At 36.9% G+C, this 20,553-nt stretch overlaps 1 protein-coding gene and 1 long non-coding RNA gene across 3 annotated transcripts in view; one reads left to right on the top strand and one right to left on the bottom strand.

Moving 5' to 3' along the window:
• LOC105445770 overlaps nucleotides 1-20,553 on the bottom strand; it is a 72,805-nt gene that overhangs the window by 27,501 nt on the left and 24,751 nt on the right. For both annotated transcript variants that reach the window (XM_030995298.1, XM_030995300.1), the window contains exons 14-34: nucleotides 18,116-18,273; nucleotides 17,567-17,761; nucleotides 16,928-17,072; nucleotides 16,135-16,303; nucleotides 15,573-15,820; nucleotides 10,038-10,163; nucleotides 9,375-9,553; nucleotides 8,714-8,852; nucleotides 7,997-8,159; nucleotides 7,483-7,727; nucleotides 6,620-7,012; nucleotides 5,840-6,041; nucleotides 5,169-5,410; nucleotides 4,444-4,683; nucleotides 3,954-4,038; nucleotides 3,589-3,752; nucleotides 3,097-3,144; nucleotides 2,653-2,982; nucleotides 2,197-2,328; nucleotides 1,637-1,807; nucleotides 588-704 (exon numbers count right to left, since the gene is read on the bottom strand). In XM_030995298.1, coding sequence (XP_030851158.1) covers nucleotides 588-704; nucleotides 1,637-1,807; nucleotides 2,197-2,328; nucleotides 2,653-2,982; nucleotides 3,097-3,144; nucleotides 3,589-3,752; nucleotides 3,954-4,038; nucleotides 4,444-4,683; nucleotides 5,169-5,410; nucleotides 5,840-6,041; nucleotides 6,620-7,012; nucleotides 7,483-7,727; nucleotides 7,997-8,159; nucleotides 8,714-8,852; nucleotides 9,375-9,553; nucleotides 10,038-10,163; nucleotides 15,573-15,820; nucleotides 16,135-16,303; nucleotides 16,928-17,072; nucleotides 17,567-17,761; nucleotides 18,116-18,273 — 3,891 coding nt within the window. The remainder of the gene's footprint in view (nucleotides 1-587; nucleotides 705-1,636; nucleotides 1,808-2,196; nucleotides 2,329-2,652; nucleotides 2,983-3,096; nucleotides 3,145-3,588; nucleotides 3,753-3,953; nucleotides 4,039-4,443; nucleotides 4,684-5,168; nucleotides 5,411-5,839; nucleotides 6,042-6,619; nucleotides 7,013-7,482; nucleotides 7,728-7,996; nucleotides 8,160-8,713; nucleotides 8,853-9,374; nucleotides 9,554-10,037; nucleotides 10,164-15,572; nucleotides 15,821-16,134; nucleotides 16,304-16,927; nucleotides 17,073-17,566; nucleotides 17,762-18,115; nucleotides 18,274-20,553) is intronic.
• Nucleotides 11,226-13,876, top strand: LOC105440723. Its single transcript, XR_004065976.1, has 3 exons — nucleotides 11,226-11,778; nucleotides 12,143-12,228; nucleotides 12,873-13,876. It is a non-coding gene; the product is annotated as an uncharacterized LOC105440723 (long non-coding RNA).

Below are 20,553 nucleotides of genomic sequence, written 5' to 3'. Positions count from 1 at the left end.
CTCTTTGTGTTGTATAGCTCCCTTTCAAGGTTAAGAAATTAATTAAGCTATAAAACAATGTTACTTGACTAAATCGACCGATTAGCTATTTCTGTTTGGAAATTATATATCACAACTACATATTCTGAGATTTTCACGGTCGCAGCTACCATTGTCCGGTCGTAGGCGCTATTTGAAATCAAAATTTACCGGGAGCACTAGTAAATTGTTATATTAAATTTTTCTCGAAAGCAGAAGTGTTTTTGTGGCTAAAATTTCTAGTGCTTATAATATATCCACAGGGGTATCCACAAATATCAAAATTGTAAAGAATCCCAATCCACCCAATTTTCAAAATTTCCCAAAACGTTGTATTACTTTTAAGGAAAGTTTCCTACCGCTCCCCTTTCCTTCTCCCCTTTCCCCTCGTTCTTCTATCTTCCTCTATATAGCAAAGCCACTGTACGTATAATTATGTACCATTAAACCTATAAAATATTTGAATTTTATTGAAAGAGATCATAGCTGGATGAATTAAGTTTACGATATGATATATGATGTATGATAATACGATATGAAGTTGAATTTCAAAGGAAATAATATCTTACCGCAAGTCTCTTCGTCTGAGCCGTCAATACATTGTGGTAGAAGATCACATCTCTGGCTGTTTGGTATGCATTGACCGTTAGCACAGGTAAACGAGTCGTCTGAACACCGTGGATAATCTGCAATATAATCAGAAAGACAACACTTGAGAGAAAAAATGATTATAGTGAATGGATAAATATTAGTTTATCATAGCCGATTCCATATAAGTCTATAGTACGAACTCAAGGATGATTAAATGAATTAGCCATCATAAACACGATCACCCAAAAAACATCATCTCGCTGAGATGCAACAATGAAATTCTTGGAGAACTAATTCCTGAACGATAACCTTGGATTATTGCTTCCTAGTACCACCGGAGATCTATCTCCTAAGGACATGCGTGATGAGCGGACGTGTTATGATCTCCCTCTCTCCAACACTAAAATGGAAATATTACCTTGAAATCAAGAAATGCTTATTGCTACATGGACCACCAGCTTGTTTATCTGGCATACAACCAGTCTGGGAGCTGAAATTAGACCTACAAGTAAAATGCCTACAAGATCAGGAAAGCCAAGACGAGAAGCTGCAGCAAACAACGGGACACATCCAACCTTTGTCACTACCAAAGGCGCCCTGGAGAGCCCATCAGCTCCCGCTGATGTATCGGGCGGTACAAAGGAACCTGGTAAACCGACGCCAATTCACGCATCGGGAGATCACGTGATCAAGCCACGAAGCCCTCCGGCACAAGAATCTACTTCCGTAGAGCCCGATGCTGAACTCACTTCAGCCATTCGGCAAGTATTGGAAAGTCTTCTCAAAGACGACGAATTTGTAAATCAGCTCACTCGTACAATTCAAGGAAAGCTCTTTAAAATAAAAGCACTTTAGATGAAAAGTAGCAAAATATTGTACAGTTGAGAAAATATGTGATTTTTGTTGATAACATTGTACGTCAATTATATTTTTTATTACAACTTTATTTTGATGTCGAGTGAATGTAAATAAACATCTCATTTGAGGCACACACCAAAACAAAATGACGAACGATTGCCATACTCACTGCACTTTTCTTCATCAGCCCCGTCCTGACAATGCTTGATGAAATCACAAAAGAAAGATACTGGGATGCATTCTCCTGAACCACATTGGAAGAAATTCGTTCTGCATGGTGATGAGGTTATCTCCTCCTCTTCATTGACAGTGATCGGGGACGAGGTTGTCATTTGGGTTACTATGGGAAAAAACGATATCATTGATAAGAGGGTACAGAGGATACAGAGAGTAAAATCACGATTTCGATTATGGCTGCATCTCCTTTTAAAGATCACTACATCATTCAAGGAACCCCGTTCATAGAACTAAATACCCCGTTATATTAGTATGCATATAAAGGATATTGAATGTTTAAACTCATTCAAATTATATTTCCGACTTTAAAATAATTACGAATTTAATCAATTATTTTATTGTTCGTTTATTCCCATCCCATACAATGCCGGATATAATGTTTATATCTCTCTCATACCATCTGGACAGTGACATTTATTATCCAAAAAATATAATGTGTGGTTTCATGTCAATGTTAAATCTACGTCACGGCCTTAGAAAGATTGTACATACCAGGCAAACATAAGAGCGTATCTTCATCGCTTCCGTCACTGCAATCGTGTTGCTTGTCACATACGTATACGTTATGAATACACTCTCCCGATCCACAACGAAACAGCTGATTAGGGCAACTATCAGATGGTTCTAAATATGAAGAAGAAAAAAAAGAAGAATGATAACTTTAATGATATAGATACTGAACACTGCTTCTTTACATGAGCGGTGACTGAAGAGGCAGGATTTCATCTGTTCATAATTAAAATTGATGAGAAAATAATCAGAAAATAGAAAACAATACAATCAAAGTATTAAATAAAAGTTTAATTTTTAAGAAAATTGCCATGCAGCCAGTATTAAAGTAATCGAATAAATCGAATAAATGACAACCTGTAATGTTCAAACTAGAATTAATAAGCTATAACAAATAGATGTTCAGATTGTAAACCAATGAGTTCGCAAATACCGTACCTATAGGTGAAGTTGAACAGATCAAGGCTTCCAGCTCATCGGAACAATCGGCCCATTTCATCTCGAAGACGTTTGTTTCACTTCTCTCTAAAATCTGACATAAGGAGGACTGCAGCCTCGACAGTAAGATAGAAGTGACGTCATTCGCCGAGGGCCACACGTGTTCCGCGTAGAATATCAGCTGCCTGACTTTTGATTGGCCGATGTTGCTCAAGAAGGTGGAGCCTTCAGGACATTCAATTGACGTCACGTTAGGGGTGCGGCTGTTGCGTTGAAGTAGGTGGAGTCTCACGCACGATGAGCCAATCAGATCTGCGTTTGATTTACACTCTGACAAAATGAAAAATTCAAGACAGAATTTGTACAGGTCAAATACGACATTATTTTTTTTTTTAATATGAAAAACTTTAAAAAATAAAAAATGTTAATTTGTTGATGTCTTACCCTTTGAAATGTAAGGTCCGAGACGTCTTCGGGACACCATGGCAACATCTGGAATTGAACAGAAATAACTATTTTTTAAATCTCGTATACATATAATAATTTATCCGGTCTCAGATCACAGGGCGTGTGCCACACCATCATTACGTTATGAGTCGATAAACATCCATCCGATTTCTTTCTCCCGCGGCATTAGCTCAGGGAATTACTTTGTCAAAGATACAATACTAGAGTTAGGATATTGATAAGGTTTCAGCTTTGGACTAGAGTAAGGGTTATATGGAGTGCTGGGTCCTGAGCTGAAGATCGGAATTATGCTAGGCCCTAGTTTACGACTTTGACCGGAGAGCGATAATTGTGGCCGGAGCATGTGCCATAGAAAAAAAAAACATGTAGAACAGTCAGAGCCTCATCCTTGTTCCCACGAAAGATGGATACATTGTACAGGAGGTTTATAGCTTGGTGGGGTTAGGAGACAGGGAAATAAAGGATTACCTGAAGCAGTCCGAACAGGTTTTTCACACACCATCTGCATAGCGCTCTTAGACGCACAAGGTATATCATGCCACTGACTCATCGAGTGAAGGTTGAACAGGTCAATGAGGGCGCACTCTTCCAGGTCTCCACCGTTAGGTTGTCTCAGGCCCCAGTCACTGTTCCTTTAATGAATAATGAAGCAGTACTACAATTAACCACATGGAAGCAGATGAAGTGCTATAATTTCAAGAGAGTAAAAAAAGTGATCACAAGCATTTTCCCAGCAGTTAAACTGCATGTTAGACAGGACTGAAGAGTCTTGGTAATGATTCTTAGAAGGTTGTTCAACGATTTGGACCTCGATGAGAGATCGTAATTCTTACCTGTCAGGGATGTACCAATCAGCATAGCTAAGAGGGGTGTCATCTACCCATCTGTGGATGTGTTTATCACGTTGATATATCAAACCTGTCAATGAAATATAACCAAAAGATTAGAAATGCTTTACCATGTGACACTTATATGACAGTTATTCGCTAAAATTCACTAGCAAATACTAGGCCCCACATATGCAAAGGCGTTTCAACATAACCAAATCGCTTCTCAAGTAGTTTTTGCTGGTTCACAGATGGACGTTCTCAATAATCTGTATTCCTTTAATATTAGATGAACATATCCAATAAGTAGTTTTCCAGAATGCAATCACTCCTCAATGTTTATTGTATTGAAGACAGGAAAACTGAATATATCGATACTTATATATATTTTATAATTTCCATTTAAGTACCATCTTATCTGTTATATCCCCATTTCAGTATATCCCACTGTCACAAGAACTTATGAAGACATACAAAAAAATGTAGCTAAACTGACCTATGAAAGTCCTGAGACCCTCTGCAAACCACTTGGATGTCAGCAGGACGTGTACGAATTGCATCTCCTCGATGTTACCAATACTAACAAGATGCGCTCCTTCCTCCTGACACATGCGATGTGCATCAGTCCATCTTACTCCAGTCTGTGTCTGACGGAACGCGTAACAACTACCAGAGTACATCTCCCATCCATCGGGGCATGACGCAGCGGATGGCTCAGGGTGACCCAGCTCTCCTCCTTGGGGTGCAACAAGATGAACAGGGAGAAAGGGGGAAAATAATAATAGATTAGACGGAAAATAGAACAAAAAATAAAGGAAGAAAGGAAAAGCCAGTATTTCCCCCTAAATTATATGGTACTGTCGTGCTTGATTACATTTCCCAACGATGTTGTTTCTGCATAATCATGATGGTCACAACATTCTTCCATCATATATAGTATTTCAGCTATACCTCAATACAAAATAATCAATGATAAGTGTTCTAGAGTTACTAACACATGTGAATCAACTCTACTTAATCATTGCACAGTGAACATCCTAAATAACTTTAGAAGTATTTTCGTATGTATAACTATCTTCATTCTGCTATTTTTTCGTTTCGTTTTACCATTCTTTTTTTTTGGGGGGGGGGGGGCTAAGCCTTCCTTGTTTCTTCTTTTTCTTTCCCATTTCTTTAACACCATCCCTACTGTTCATCTTGTCTGCCTTGTTCTTTCCGTACCTTCACCTGGTGTTGCGGTGGGTGATACCGGACTGTTCTTCAGGGTCTCCTGAAATGTCAAGCCGGTGTAGACGGCATAGAAACCCCTCCCGCTACCACTCCCATCCGATCTGAGTTGCAGCAACATGGTGTTGAAACTTGCCTCTACAACTTCAGGAGGAGGATGGTTGTTGCAGTATGTATCAATCAATTTCGTCATGTCGGTAGCACCGTCGTAGATACTCAGCGTATCTCCTTCGCATCTGACAATAGCGATTAAGATATGCAATTTGTTAAAGGCGGGAACAATTCTTCAATTCCACTTTCAGTAAAAATTAATATGAACATTTGCTCTATACTGGTGGTTATTTGTTCTGTTATCGACTGAATAATTGGTGTTAAATTGTCATTGGTGTTATTGTAGAATTGGTGTATGCGGTGTTTCAATCATTTTCTTAAAACTGCAGTAGACGATATCCTGAACAATTTGTGTTTGTTTATGAATATCTAAATGATAACATAATCCTAGTCACACCGACAAATGACAGCCGAGACCGTCACGAGACTGACAATAGACCGGATTAAAAAGAGCATTACGACATTACAACGAATAACCAAGATTTTGACCATTTTGAGTCGGTTTCGAGTAGGTTTGGTGGTGCGACTGTTGTATCTAAAGTGACCTTCCATACCTTGAGCCTGGCGAATCGATATCAAAGTCGTGGAAGCGAAGTTGGATGAAGGTCCCATGCCTGCTAGTAATCCGCCATCTTGGACGTGCATTCACAAGGTATGGTAATGGATAGTTAGTAGATGCTATGGCTGCGTGGTCTAGGTTGCATGCGATTTCACTCTTGGTGGTGCCGTAGTTTCCAACATTGCAACCAGGTACAGCTGTACAAAAACGTAACGGAATAACATCAGTCATTGATAGATATTGCCAAAATTTATCAAATAAGAGTCCATATTAACACAGCAAAGAAAAGTGAATTCACAAGAGGACGATCTATATATATACAAGAAAAATATGAAACTGTAGCGAGTCATGAACAAAATACCACTCATGCATCACATTTTGTAATTTTTATTAATGAAAAATACATAAAAATGCAAATAGAATATGAACAGGTTGCCATACATTCATGAGGCAATCACTATGAACATGACTGACAAAGAGAGCGGACAAAATATACAGTTCCTCAGGTAGAGAAAGGAACATCCCTTCACTGCTATTATGTAAAAATGTGTAGAACAGGTGTCACATGCGTATTCACCTTTTTACATAATAGCAGTGAAGGGATGTTCCTTTGTCTACCTGAGGAACTGTATATTTTGTCCGCTTTCTTTGTCTGTCATATTCATAGTGAATGGTCCTAAACTGGAAGCAAGTACCTTTTTATACGAGCCATTGTACTTTATAGAAGGACAAAGAAGAGGTGATATTCACGACATTAGAATTTCATTCAATGTACCTTTTGATGCGTAAACCACTTGAAATCCGCTGGACCCGGTGTCCAAACCAGTCTGGAAAATCACTGTCACAGATGAGACGTTGGTCATAACGTAGGCGGCGCCCTGACCACAGAACACATGGCGCGATCGTCCTTCATCCCAGCGATGCTCAGTAGGAAAGATCTCAACCGAGTCGACGCAAGCTCCGGACTCGACGTCGCGCTTGACATCGAACTCGGTGAAGTTGAAGAAGATGAAATGACCTTCGGGGAGTGTGATCGTCCAGGTACAGACAGAGAATGGGGCCGCGTTAGAATCACCAAAGTTCTCCAGAGAGAAGTTTCCTGTCGCTGATGTGAAGGGTTCCTGGATACCGCATCCCGGGTCACATTCCTCGTAGGAGCGTGAACAATCTACCAATTAAAAAAAAATTGAACACCAAAATATTATCTTAATGCCAAGAAAGTGCTAAAGATGGAATAATAAAAGCAAATACAACGAAGGTATTAAAGTTAATAACCTTTCATTATGTAATCTTCGTCTTATCGCGAATAACAGTTGAAAACTATTTCGTGTTTATGGTATGCTGGATACAAATTGGAATATAAGCCTTGAATTCAAACAACATATATAAAAACATTAGAGAGGAGCAGAGAGGGGGTGAGAAAGAGAGAAGGAGAAACAGAAAGAGAGAGAGAGAGGGAGAGAAATAGAGAGAGAGGGGGAGAGAGAGAGAATGAAAGATAGAAAGAGAGAGAGAAAGAGAGAGAGAGAGAGAGAATGAAAGAGAGAAAGAGAGAGAGAGCTGGTACAGAAGGGGAAGGAAAGATATGGAAGCGGTCACTCTGAAAGTGAAAGATAAATGTTTTCTGATGAATATTACCCAGTGTGTCATATGTTGCAATGAAACCCAGCTTCTTGGGCATGCCTGATTCCAGAGGACCCATCTCCAATCGTAGTGTGACGTCATTTGACCTTGTTTTGACCTTCAAGTCGTGGAAATGACCGCAGTACGACCCACGCAGCAGATAACCTCGGTTAGGGATGCGGTCAGTGATGTTCAGGTTATCCATACAGAGGGCGGCAGACTGGCTGGAACGTCTGAGGATCATCTCATGGAAGGTAAACCTACAAATTAATATCAAAATCAAATTAAACAAATATAATATGAAATGTATGCATTTAAATTAGGCTTACTTTGATATAGAGGTGTAATACCTGTGAGCAATCATGACAATGATAACAAGAGGATACTATCATGATATTGAGTTGGGAGTAAAGGGCCATTGGTAATCAAAAAGAAATCAAAAGTGCGATTACCTGTCCCAATTTAAACTTGCTTTTCAATGGTGAGACATCGACTTGACAAGCAATAGGTCAAAGATCACATTCCTAACCTGATAATTTGTCCTTCCGGTACATGTATCCTCATCTGGCACCACTGACCAGTGTTGTACCATGGGGGAAAACTGATGGACTCGATCAGGCCAAAGGTCAATGTAGTTTCGATGTCAGACTGACGTGACTCCCATAATTCCTCGCAAGATAGTGATGCAAACTCTGTAAGGGATCAAGAAGTCATGAACAGAACAATTACTGAGAGAAAAAGAGAGAAAGAGGGAGAGAGGGAGAGAGAGGGAGAGAGAGAGAGGGAGAGAGAGGGAGAGAGGGAGAGAGAGAGAGAGAGAGAGAGAGGAAGATAGAAAGAGAGAGAGAGAGAAAAAAAAAAGAAGAGAGATATGTATAATAGAGGAACAGAGAGACAAGAGGAGACACAAACCTATTAAAAAATTTAAAGTTAAGACCGGACCCGCTCGTTCAGATTTCATTGGACTTTTCAAAAGAAAAGAAAACATCTTTGAATGGCATTGTTTCTTCCTACTTACAAAAAGTGATATTTCTCAAAGTAGGCCAAAAATTATCGCATGAACGTAAAGATGCAAAAATATATTTTGCAATATCCAACAGTTAACTCAACTTTTGGTAAATTAAGATTTATTCCAATAACTTTGCTAACAACGACATATATGCTTGTAAAAAATATTATACTTCTACATGTAAGTTCTCATAAAGTAAAAATCGTACTTATGGATTTAAGAATGAAAATGTTTTACCAGTAGAGCAGATAGCTGAGCCGTCTTCTTCCACGACGACCATAGGTGTCGGGTCGGGTGATGTTACCGGTGGAGACCAGGATATCCAACGACGTCGATGATTCTCTGAACTACGTTTATTCCTTGTTGATGTCGACGTCTTTAAAATCGTAGAGTAAGAGAAAATAATTATAAAAGTCATTATTATCATGCTTTTTCCACACGATATAAATATCTTTGGGGTATTGTCTCTGATGACGTAATTGTTGATATAAGACAGAGCATGTTAATGCCAAGGCTTTTTATTTTATATACGTATCTAAACAACAGTTTTCAAGCCAGGCTTAAATTATTCTACTAAAGGTGAATTTAGTGTCGAATGGAATATTAGAAAAAGTTACATATAAAGCTTATCGCCGAGTAGCATATGAAGACCTCACAGAAAATCTCAATCGTATATGTTTTGCCTGAAAAGGCCATGCGCAAGTGGCACTCTTGAACATTCATATCGGTGAAGAAAAAAAGCAGGAGGAATTATCTCAAAGGACATTATTGCAATGCAAGGGCTTGAACCCTACATCTTTTCATCAAACTGTTTAAACCATGCGACCACGGTACCGCTACTTACACAGCAAAAGTAGACAAGGACGATCATATATCTCTATTAAAAGGACCTACTTACCGCTGCACGCCCCGACCACTCACTCCCTGACGTCATGAGTGAATCACGTGGTCTACACTCTAGAGCTGAGGTCGTGTTACCAAACGGTGATTCATCAAAGTCTGCATGGAACTCACATGTTGTTCCGTTCTGTGTTAAGTTCACCTTGGACAAGGAGCTGAATTTGCTCTGGCACACAGCTGGAAAATCGAGCAAAATGAACACCTACGGTTAGTTTTCGCAATTTATGTTTAAGAACTTATGCCTATATATTAGCCTAAATCTATATCTTTATCTACAAGACGATAAATAAATTGCAAAATCAATTATTTCTGTCGCAATTATTGTACACAAATGTTCAAGAAATAATTTGGGCGTCAGGTCTATTCTTAACAAAACACATACCAAATATCAAGTTTTCTTATCATTGCAATGCGGAATGGATTTACAATGGTAAGATAAAATGCTAACGCATGTACAGTATATTTTTCAAATCTTTTTTCAAAACAGCTCAAAATCTAGCCTACTGTTGATATACTACTGCTTTCAGTAGAATATATGCTATTCCCATTTTGTTTATAGAGAATAGTGGTCATTATTTAGAATGTTTCTGATAGTATTGTTAAAGGAATCATTTTAAATGCAAATGTAAACAAAATTATATCCAAGTTTTAAACCACTTACATAAACACGTAGTTCCATTGAGGCCATCGAGATAGTAACCTGTAGGACAATTACAATGGAAGCTGCCCTCTTCGTTCCTACATTCATGTGAACAACCGTTGTCTCTTGTCAAACATTCATCCATGTCTAAAAGAAAATATCATGATGCAGTTTATTAGTGTCAGTAAATCCAGATTGATTGTTAATTGAAAATAAACTACAATCACATTATTCTTTAGGGAATAACCCTAGTAGTTTTGTGTGTTGCGAAAATATATTTTTTCCCTATTTTTTTCCTATTTTTTCCCTATTTTCTGGAAATGCAGACTATTTTTTCCCTATTTCCTTCAAGAAAATAGGAAAAAAATAGGGCTATTTTTTTCCTATTTTCCAGCACAAACTATTTTTTCCCTATTTTTTTCACCTATATTTTTTTTCAGACTATTTTTTTCCTATTTCCTATAAAAAAACAGGGAAAAAATAGTCCTATTTTTTTCCTATTTTCAAGTACAAACTATTTTTTCCCTATTTTTTTCACCTATATTTTTTTTCAGACTATTTTTTTCCTATTTCCTATAAGAAAACAGGAAAAAAATAGTCCTATTTTTTTCCTATTTTCAAGCACAAACTATTTTTCCCCCATTTTTTTTACCTTCAACTTTTGTGGACTATTTTATTCCTATTTTTTTTAAAGAAAATAGAAAAAAAATAGTTCTATTTTTTCCTATTCTCGAGTACCAAACTATTTTTTCCCTATTTTTTCACCTTCATCTTTTCCAGACTATTTTTTGCCTATTTTCTAAAAAAAAATAGGACTATTTTTTCCCTATTTTTTCATCTTAATCTTTTTCAGACTATTTTTTCCCTATTTTTTCACCTTAATCTTTTTCAGACAATTTTTTCCCTATTTTTTCACCTTTATCTTTTTCAGACTTCTTTTTACCTATTTGCGAGTACTATTTTCTTCCTATTTTTTGCACTTAAATTTTTTATGACATGATACAAATTTGTAAACTATTTTTTGTCTATTTTCTAAACTTGCATATTTTCATTGTTTATGACTGGCATCCTATTCAAAAAGCCCGCTTCTCCTGCCATTATCTCTGTTGTTCATTTTGCGACTTATTGGTTGTTTTTAGCTGTGGGGTCACATATTTAATAGTGAGCTCAAAGATGACCATAAATAAACAATGTGTAAAAAGAAAATGTACGAAATTTCAATATTGTTCCTTTATTAATATTCTTGATTTTATTTACAAACTATAGTAGTGACTAGTGCACTCAAAGATAACCATACATAAACCATGTGTAAAAAGAAAATGTACACATAGAAATTTCAACCAAAAAAAATCTCCTTTATTAATAGAAAAAAAAGCATTCGATCGAGATATTCCCGTTCTATGTGTGCGCAAAGTTTCAACGTAGAGGACAGTACGCAAGTACGTAATTTGAAAATTACCCGTTATTTTTTTTCCCCACTGGCACTGCTGTGCGCATCGGACTTTTGCTGATTTTCGTTCATCAAACGTCTCCAAATCACACCAAAATGTCTTCCAGCAATTATTCTAGCGATGAAATTTCATCAAGAGATAGTGACTCCTCATACTCCGATGCCTCCTTATCCCATTTTAGTGATTCTTCCCAAGAAAATGAGCCCGACAAGTGTTCAAAATATTACTAGTCCCACTCGTAGAGAAACGAGTTTGTTGTCGAATTACGGACCATCGACGAGCGGAACTGGCCCCAGAAAACAGCTGAAAAGGTACGTTTATTTCTGAAACTTAATTATATTATGATATATATATTTTTATTGTGTCTGTTGTTGAATATAATGCTACTTCATAGACATAATAGGCCTATAGAATGTTATTTTACGTATCAATATTCCCATGTACTAGTGTTGAGGTTGTAGACTACACAACTTCTTAGTGAAGTGTAGTGAATCTCCAAGTGCAGTGTAGTGTCTGTTAGTGAATGAGTGAATGTAAACAAACGTGATTACAATAAATCCACGTAAAAAAATTCAGATTTTGTACCATTACTACGTCTGTCAATTATTTTGCCTTGCACGATATAATGTTTTGATGTGGTTTTAGGCTAAATTGTATCTCAAATTATTTTTCTAGGAATCAGAAAACACAATCTGCTAAAGCACCACGCAAGAACTTAAGAAGAAGAGCAAGTCTTCCAAGTCCGAGAGTGTGTCTGCGAGGTATGCACTTCATGCACTGTCACTATGCCATCACGTTGCACGGACATCCCAGTTTAGCTGTATGATAGCTGCCATCGGGATTATCTCTACAAGTAACAAGCAAGTAACTAAGTAGAAATCTAAATCTATTGTTGATAATTTTTTTGGGTTTATTTATTTCATGTTTGTTAGTTAAGATCTGACATCAAAATATTAGAGTAGTTTACCTCATCATTATGCTAGAACAATAATTTGCAGGTGGCACAAGTTCTACCTAGATCTACATTATTTTTCTCTTTCCTTTTTATTTTTTTCTTCAACAAATTGTTCCTTTACTATTTTCTTTTCTGTGTTTTATGTTTTATTTTATGTATGTTCACCAAATATATCTAAGAATAAAATAACTCTAATTAATTGCCTACCTGAGTGGTTTACATTTCATGCACCTTGACAGCTCTTTGATGACTCCGTTGTTTCACCATCCGTTCGTCGTCAGCCTGGCATCTTTTTTGCTATCATACTTTTGTACACACATGTTCTGTGCCTTTGAATTTTTCATTATGAAATACATAAATACTTGTAATAAGTATTAATTGCATGTTCATAAATGTACCAATGCATGATTATTCTAACCCCTAACTCACATTTCATTTATATCTTTACAGATCAATTGAAACTAATCAAGCTACAATGTACATGTAACGTACAATCACCATTCGATGCCTGTGAACAGCATGACCAACATCTGTATCCTTTACATTAGTATTTGTTTCCATTTTATTATGTAATACTTATGTCTAATCATTGAGATTCATAGGCAAGTACAACATGAATGTGTACACAATGAGTGCCTGCATATTGTGAAGATAAAGGACCATAAGACCATTACTTATGATACATGGTAATGATGGTATACTTTGTAAAACTATTTGAAAATAGTAGCATGTAAGTCTGTCATTTTCTTGTTTATGTATATCTCAATGACATGACATGTCATTGATTTTGTAGTAAGTGTTTCTAGATTATGATGATTGTATTAAGATTTTGACAGTTCAATTGAGATTGAGAAAATGATGTAACATGTCAACTGTACAATAGAGCATGCATGCATTGTTGAAAAATCTGTTTTATGATTTATTTTATTTTGTTATCTTTGTAAATAACGAGAAATTTTTTTTTTACTTGTCATGATTTTCTTGAGGTTTGAAAATGTTATTACATTATTAAGAGCACTTTGCAATTAAATTGTAATAAAAGAGACAGAAAACAACACTCTCATGTCAAGAATACTGCTTTATTTGGTTACTAGTGAGGGAGAGAGCTTGTGATTGCCTGGCATATCCACATCGGCTCAGTAATAGTCCTGAAACTCACCTGAATACTTTATTTGAACAAAAATAGAAAGCTACATTCTAGGTGGATGATATTTTTTTAAGGCGGAGGCATATAGGAGACGCAGTCGCATTTGTCTTGTTTTTTTTTTTAGAGTATAATCATAGCAAACCATGAACAACTCTATTACTACAACATGTACACTACAGTACTTAACCAAAGATTGCAAATATCAGTTAAGTTCTTTTATTTATTTGCTTACATGAACACACATACTATACTAAACTCATGTCATTGTGTTTACCTCTCGAAAATAAAGTACATGTATTTTATTTGACACGTTCTCTTTTATTCTTTTTGTTTGTTACAGTCCACTGCCATTATAACGAGGTGCTCGGGACCAAGCCAATTTCCTTGTTAAAATGAAATCATGTTATACTCAAGTTACTGAACACATTGGTTTGTTTAAAATTGGGACTGATGAGAATTGCCTGATAATAAAATCTTGGTGTATCCATGTTCGTTATAATAGGAGTGGACTGTATAACATTTTCCATATACCCATTGACTATTTTAAATGTTCTACTGAATGGATAGGACTGAAAGGATGAAGTGAATTTGGCAAACTGAGTAGGTGCATCGATGCAGAGAAAAGAGCTGTAGGAGTAGGTTGACTATTCTACAGTGGAAACTTTTGACAATGAGGTCATGTGCAACCAAGAAATCTTAACCCCCAAAAGCTGTTAAATTACCTTGTCATTTCAGGTATAACTGATCTCTTTATATCAAGTTTGCACTGTATGATTTAATTGAATGTACAGAGTCGTTGACTGGATGTGTGAGATGGTAGTGCTTGAGAAATCCATGAAAGTAAAGGATGAGTGACCCCCCCCCCCCCCTATTTCCTGACTATTTTTTTTCTGATTTCCTCACTTATTGTCTATTTTTTCCTATTTCCTTACTATTTTTTTCCTATTTTCTTACTATTTTTCCCTATTTTCTTACTATTTTTTTCCTATTTTCTTACTATTTTTTTCCTATTTCCTTACTATTTTTTTCCTATTTTCTTACTATTTCCCCTATTTTCTTACTATTTTTTTCCTATTTTCTTACTATTTTTTTCCTATTTTCTTACTATTTTTTTCCTATTTCCTTACTATTTTCCCCTATTTTCTTACTATTTTTTCCCTATTTTCTTACTATTTTTTTCCTATTTCCTCACTATTTTTTCTCCTATTTCCTCACTATTTTTCACTGTCCACTAGCACCTAGTTATCACTATTTTTTTACTATTTTCTTCACCATTTTCTACACTATTTTTTCCCTATTTTTTTCCTATTTTTAGGTCTGAAAAATAGGAAAAAAATAGGAAAAAAATAGAAAAAATTGTTTCAAACCTATTTTTTTCCTATTTCCAAAACTATTTTTTCCCTATTTTTTCCTTTAAAAAAAATAGGGAAAAAATAGAAAAAAAATATATTTTCGGGACTATTTTTTCCTTATTTTTCCCCTATTTTTTCCCTATTTTTTTACGACTGGGGAAGGAAATCAACCCTTTGTCAGGCCTATACATTTTAAAGGCAGTCATGCCAACGTCGATGTTTTGGATAACCTTTCCCCAGTTCCTTCCATATTTCCCCCTTTAATGGGCCATTGGTTGTTGGTATTGTTATTTTATTGTTATTTTATTTATTTTATATTGGGGGGGGGGCGACGATGTGACCTGCTCTTAGTGTAAAACTGTCTTAAGCCAGGTGCAAAGGTACTGGGAGTCTTGAGCAACAAATTTTATATTAGGCATGCCTCATTCAAAGAAATTAAGCCTAATAAAATAGGAAAGGATTGGTTTAATAATAAGCTTCGTCATCAATAAGAAGATGTGAAAACATTCTGTAAAGAAAAGGCACCCAACAGAGTAGAGGTGGTAAAGCTAAACCATAACTTAATTCACCCCTTCCAAAAAGTGAGGTCTTCCAGCCAGGTCCAAACTTCAACTACCCACTAACGATATCGGTTCTATGATATCACCTCACCTATTTGACAAACAGTAGCCCTCGAGATAACATCATCACGACATTTGTAAGCGCGCCACCTCATGTCGTCATCCATGTCAAATGAAACGCACCAATCAACGGTCGAGTTGTTGTCCACCTGATCAGGAGTCCATCGGAAATTATCGTACGTTATCGGAGTACCGTCACGCCATGTAAAAGCGTGCTGACCCTGAGATTGGAGCATGCGCAGTCCAATCACGTATTGATATCTGTATGGCAGCTCAAATCTATAAAAGAAATCATGAAAATATTACAAGATAGAACATTTTCTAATTCAATACAATGACGCTTGAAAGATAAGTGGTGTTTTTCCACCTTCTTTATATTTTGGGCGTTTTTCATTTGGGTTTTACCCGTTCAAACTCCTGAATTTTCTTAAATCATGGGGTTAGATAAGGAACCACCGGTTCCAGTAAGCATTGAGGACTTTTGAGGTCTGGATAGGTAAAGACAAATTTGATTTGTAGGTGAAAAACTAAATTGTAGATGAAGGAATAAACAAATCTTCGGGAAGTTCGGTACAGTTTTCAACATTACTAACTTTTTTTTGCGGTCATCAAGATAGTTCTGTGTTCCTGGAGATGAGATGGAGATAGGATAACTATCCTCCATGAAGATCTTATCACAAGAATCTTCTTTTTGATTGTTGACTGTATACATGCAGAATCCTTCATGCTCGTCGCCTGTCTCGGGACAGATCTGACCGTAATCTGAAAATAAAACAATTCGGTGTGTTGAGATCAAGACAATGTATAACTCTGTATATACATTTGATATTGATTTTAGTGCTTAAAACAATTATCTATTATATTTTTTCGTAATTCGGCTTTTAACTAAATCCTGTATTGTAAACCTAATAGTCCTTCAATTGGAATAAAGAAAACAGAATTCAAGTAAGATTGGTTTATTGCTTAATACATTTAAGATATGTCGTCAAGAAGACAATTAAGCTATTTCGGTCTGATGTGCAATAGATTGTACTCATCAAATTTACTAGCCTCCCTAATCATGTGCGTTCAAAGTTGTCGCACGACGAAGATTAAATGATAAAATACGTAGTATCTATCTGCATGGTGAAACAGTCTTTCAACCTCGGCCTATTATTATTATTATATAGAGATTCAGTGAAATACAACTGAACTTGGTACATTCATTCAGTCGTCGGTGGGGCATTTTAAGATCTTTTAAATTTCAATTCAATTTCAATTCAATTTCAATTTCAATTTCAATTCTATCTTATTAAAATCCGTATTATTACATATTTGTATCAGCCACTTCAGGCAGGTCAGATATGTGAAACTAGCAGACCAATTATAAAAGGGAAAGTGCTTTACCAACTAGTTTGCAGCCTATGAGTTCGAACCTCATGCAGAACTGTCCTCTGGAAGATCGTGGATTTAGACGCACAGCTGTGGTGATGAAAGGCCTCTCAAGATCGTGACGCATCTCGGTATGAGGATCGGGGTACATAGGGAAATCCTGTACATGAGAAGGAAAGAGATACACAGAGTATGAGCAAGATAACAGGAGTATGTAAGAGAGAGAGAGGGCGTGAGCCAGGTACAGATAGGTTGATTTGCGGAGAGGGTGAGATTGGCGGGTTAGAAGAGACAAAAATCAAGAAACTTAAATGGAGGAAAATTATTCTTATCTAAAGTGAAGTCATTGCCTATCATACATCTCACTACTATTTAATCATCAGATCAATTTTTGTATACGATATAAAAATTGATTAGTGCTGTGAATAGCATGATCGACATGACGCCTCGAGTGCACCAGGGCCCCGTCTTACGTCTTACGAAGAGTTCGATCAAAATCAATCGTAAGTCCTCCAATAAAATCGCAAGTTTGCAGTCTCCTATCTCTTATGTACAAAGTTGCGATTGATACAACTTCCTAATGAGAAACAGACTATTACCATGTACAAACCACTACACTACTGATAGAAAGTAAGACAAAGAGAGTTAATTTACCACTCCATCTCCAAATCTGTCTGTATAGAGTCTCCATTGCATGTTCAGATCAGAGGTGGGCGAGGTAGGGTCGCTGTGGTACTTGCTCCGGTAGAGTAGCCGATAGTACTCGCCCCACAGGTAGTTGTTCGTCCACGAGTCATAGCCACCCTGAGTGATTACACCGGTGATGGTATGGTACCCTAACAGATTCACCTGCAGAGAGAGAGGGGGAGGGAGAGAGAGAGAGAGAGAGAGGGGGAGGGAGAGAGAGAGAGAGAGAGGGGGAAAGAGAGAGAGGGGGAGAGAGAGAGAGAGAGAGAGATGATGATGATGATGATGATGATTATTATGATGATGTATAATTTTACTCACTAGCGTAGTAATCGACCCATTTACAAAAATCAAAAGCATAAAGTTATACAAATTTATTATCTAAACGAAAGGAGACTGCAAACATAACCCCTGTCTAAGGAATTGTCGAATCATCTGTGTCTCTCAGTCTTACTTTGAGGATCCGCCATAAAGGCGTCATGCAAGTAGGATAGAATGCTTGATGATTAATCTTACCTCAATCCAATGATGATCTCCCCAGCTACTTGGTATCCAGCATTCATCAGGGAAATGAAGCCTCCCTGATGTATGGGGGCCAAACCATTCATGAACCTCGGAGTTGATCTGCCAGTCATTGATGAACCGAGATTCCATACCAAGTCGACTTCCACATCCTAATACAACAGTGAGGGGTTCAAGATTTAGAAATAACAAAAACAGCAACGACAACAAATCCATTTGCGAAATACATTTACTTTGTACAATTTCATTCATTCCAAACCCCCAGTCACATCGCCAAAAAGTCCAAACCGACATATCTTGACTTTTCCAATAATGTTATTTTTATTTAGGGAATCGTCGGTCAAATGTTTTGATCTTTTAGGCATGGGATGACTGAACTAATGTCTTTTCAAAGGACATTTACTTTGATGTTATTATGGTGTCGAGACCCTTCTTAACAATGTTTCAAGCTCTATCTTACGAAAAATGGACTCCGGATCTGTCACCGCCATTAATGGTCCTTTTAGATTTGTCCTCAGCCTTCGACACCGTAGACCACAAAATACTGGTCAATACTTCTGAGTATCCAGGACCAGGCTCTCGAATGGTTTGAATCCTATCTTTCATGCCATTCAAAGTCTGTTCTTTTGAACGGTTTCACATTCTCCACCAGTAGGCTGTGGAGTACCCAAATGCTATGTAGGTGGGCCCACCTGATTTTAAATCTATCTAACTGGTCTCAGAAATGTTTTCGAATGTCACTTTGTTCACTATCATTTATATGCCGATGACATTAAAAAAAACTTTTTCGCCGCATCAAATTCAAGCTTCCCAAACCTTGCGCGATTTAGAAAATTGCATCGCTGATATATTACGCCTGGATGAAATCATGAAGTCACATTTTTTGCTATTATACCACAGTAAATGCGAGTTCATTCTTTTCGGCTCAAAATCTCAGTTGGACAAATTACATATAGACTCCATTTCTATTTTCGGTAACACTATTCCTTTATTAAATTCATATCTCAATCAGGGCGTCATGCTTGATTCTTAAATGTCCATGTCTAAACGAATCACCAGCATGTTCAGATCAGCTCGCTATCAATAGCCCAATATTGGCTTGATACGGAAATGTTTGTCTCGTTTGGCAACAGAGCAACTTGTCCACTCACTTCGGCAACAGTCTACTCTATAATTTACCAAATTCATAAATTGCACGGTTACAAAAACTACAAAACGCAGCTGCACGCACCATTCCTCTGTCAAGCACACGTAGTCACATTACACCTATCTTACAAAATCTCCATTGGTTGCCCGTAAAGGAACGTATAATCTTCAAAATGCTTCTTTTAGTTCGTCAAATTATGAACAGAACAGCTCCTGAATACAACCAGTCTTTAGTTCACCTCTACCAACCCACACGTACCTTCCAATCATCCAACTCTGGTCGTCTACACATACCGCTTTCAAAGAAATGTTGGGGGAACGAGCTTTTGCTCATGCCGATCCAGCCCTGTGGAATTCACTTTTACAAAAGCTAAAGAAAACCAATTCTTCAAAGGTCTTTGAAGAGCAACCTTAAATCCCCTTTGTTCAATTTTGCGTTTTGAAGAGAGACATTCATTCACTCTTATGTAAATGTACACGATTCCTTCGTCATGATGTGATGTGTTCCCTTATATTTTGAAGCGGTTTGAGCATTTAATTAGAATGGATAATGGCGCTATATAAATCTCATGTATTTGTATGATGATGCGACCTTAAAGGTTGATGTAAACGGTAAGCGACTGGAATGTGTCTCAGCCTATAAATGTCTGGGTGTTACCATTGCCGTAAATCTCACATTTTGTAAACATTTCCCTCTTAATTAAACAGAAACTGATAATTGTACGTAGGCTCCGTGAATCTTTAACTCAATTTCAACTTAAACAATTGTATACTGGGGATATGTATTACCGCATGCTCTTTATTGCTGCACTGTATGGTCTTGTCGATTTAAATATAATGTCGATGTGCTAAATACACTTCATAAAAGAGCAGCGTATATTATTTCAAGATAGTCTTGGCACATTCCATCGCGACAGGTCTTCGGTGGCCTAAAATGGCCAACTCTATAAATGAATTGTTCGACAAGGCCACTTGTTGTTGTTTTTAAATGCATTACTAATAGCTCCTCCAACTATGTCTGATAATTTTTTACTACGAGATGATATTATGCAACGCACATTTCGAAATAGTAATAAGAATCTGTTGAAACCTCATTATGTGCAATACTGAATTGTATTTAACACTTTCGTTAATTATGGCGTTAACGTGTGAAGAAAGCTAACAGTAATGGTCCGATTTTGTTTAACTCTCAATGCATTTAAACGGATGATATCAGAGAAGTAACATGTTTAATAATTTTCTAAAACTCGTCTTAAATTTGTATGAACTGAATTGGATCTGGGAGA

The sequence above is a fragment of the Strongylocentrotus purpuratus genome, unplaced genomic scaffold (genome assembly GCF_000002235.5).
Source record: "Strongylocentrotus purpuratus isolate Spur 01 unplaced genomic scaffold, Spur_5.0 spur5_scaffold_21, whole genome shotgun sequence".
Classification (NCBI taxonomy): domain Eukaryota; kingdom Metazoa; phylum Echinodermata; class Echinoidea; order Camarodonta; family Strongylocentrotidae; genus Strongylocentrotus; species Strongylocentrotus purpuratus.
The sequence above is the reverse complement of the archived record's forward strand: the minus strand, read 5'-3'. Positions and strand labels throughout refer to the sequence as shown.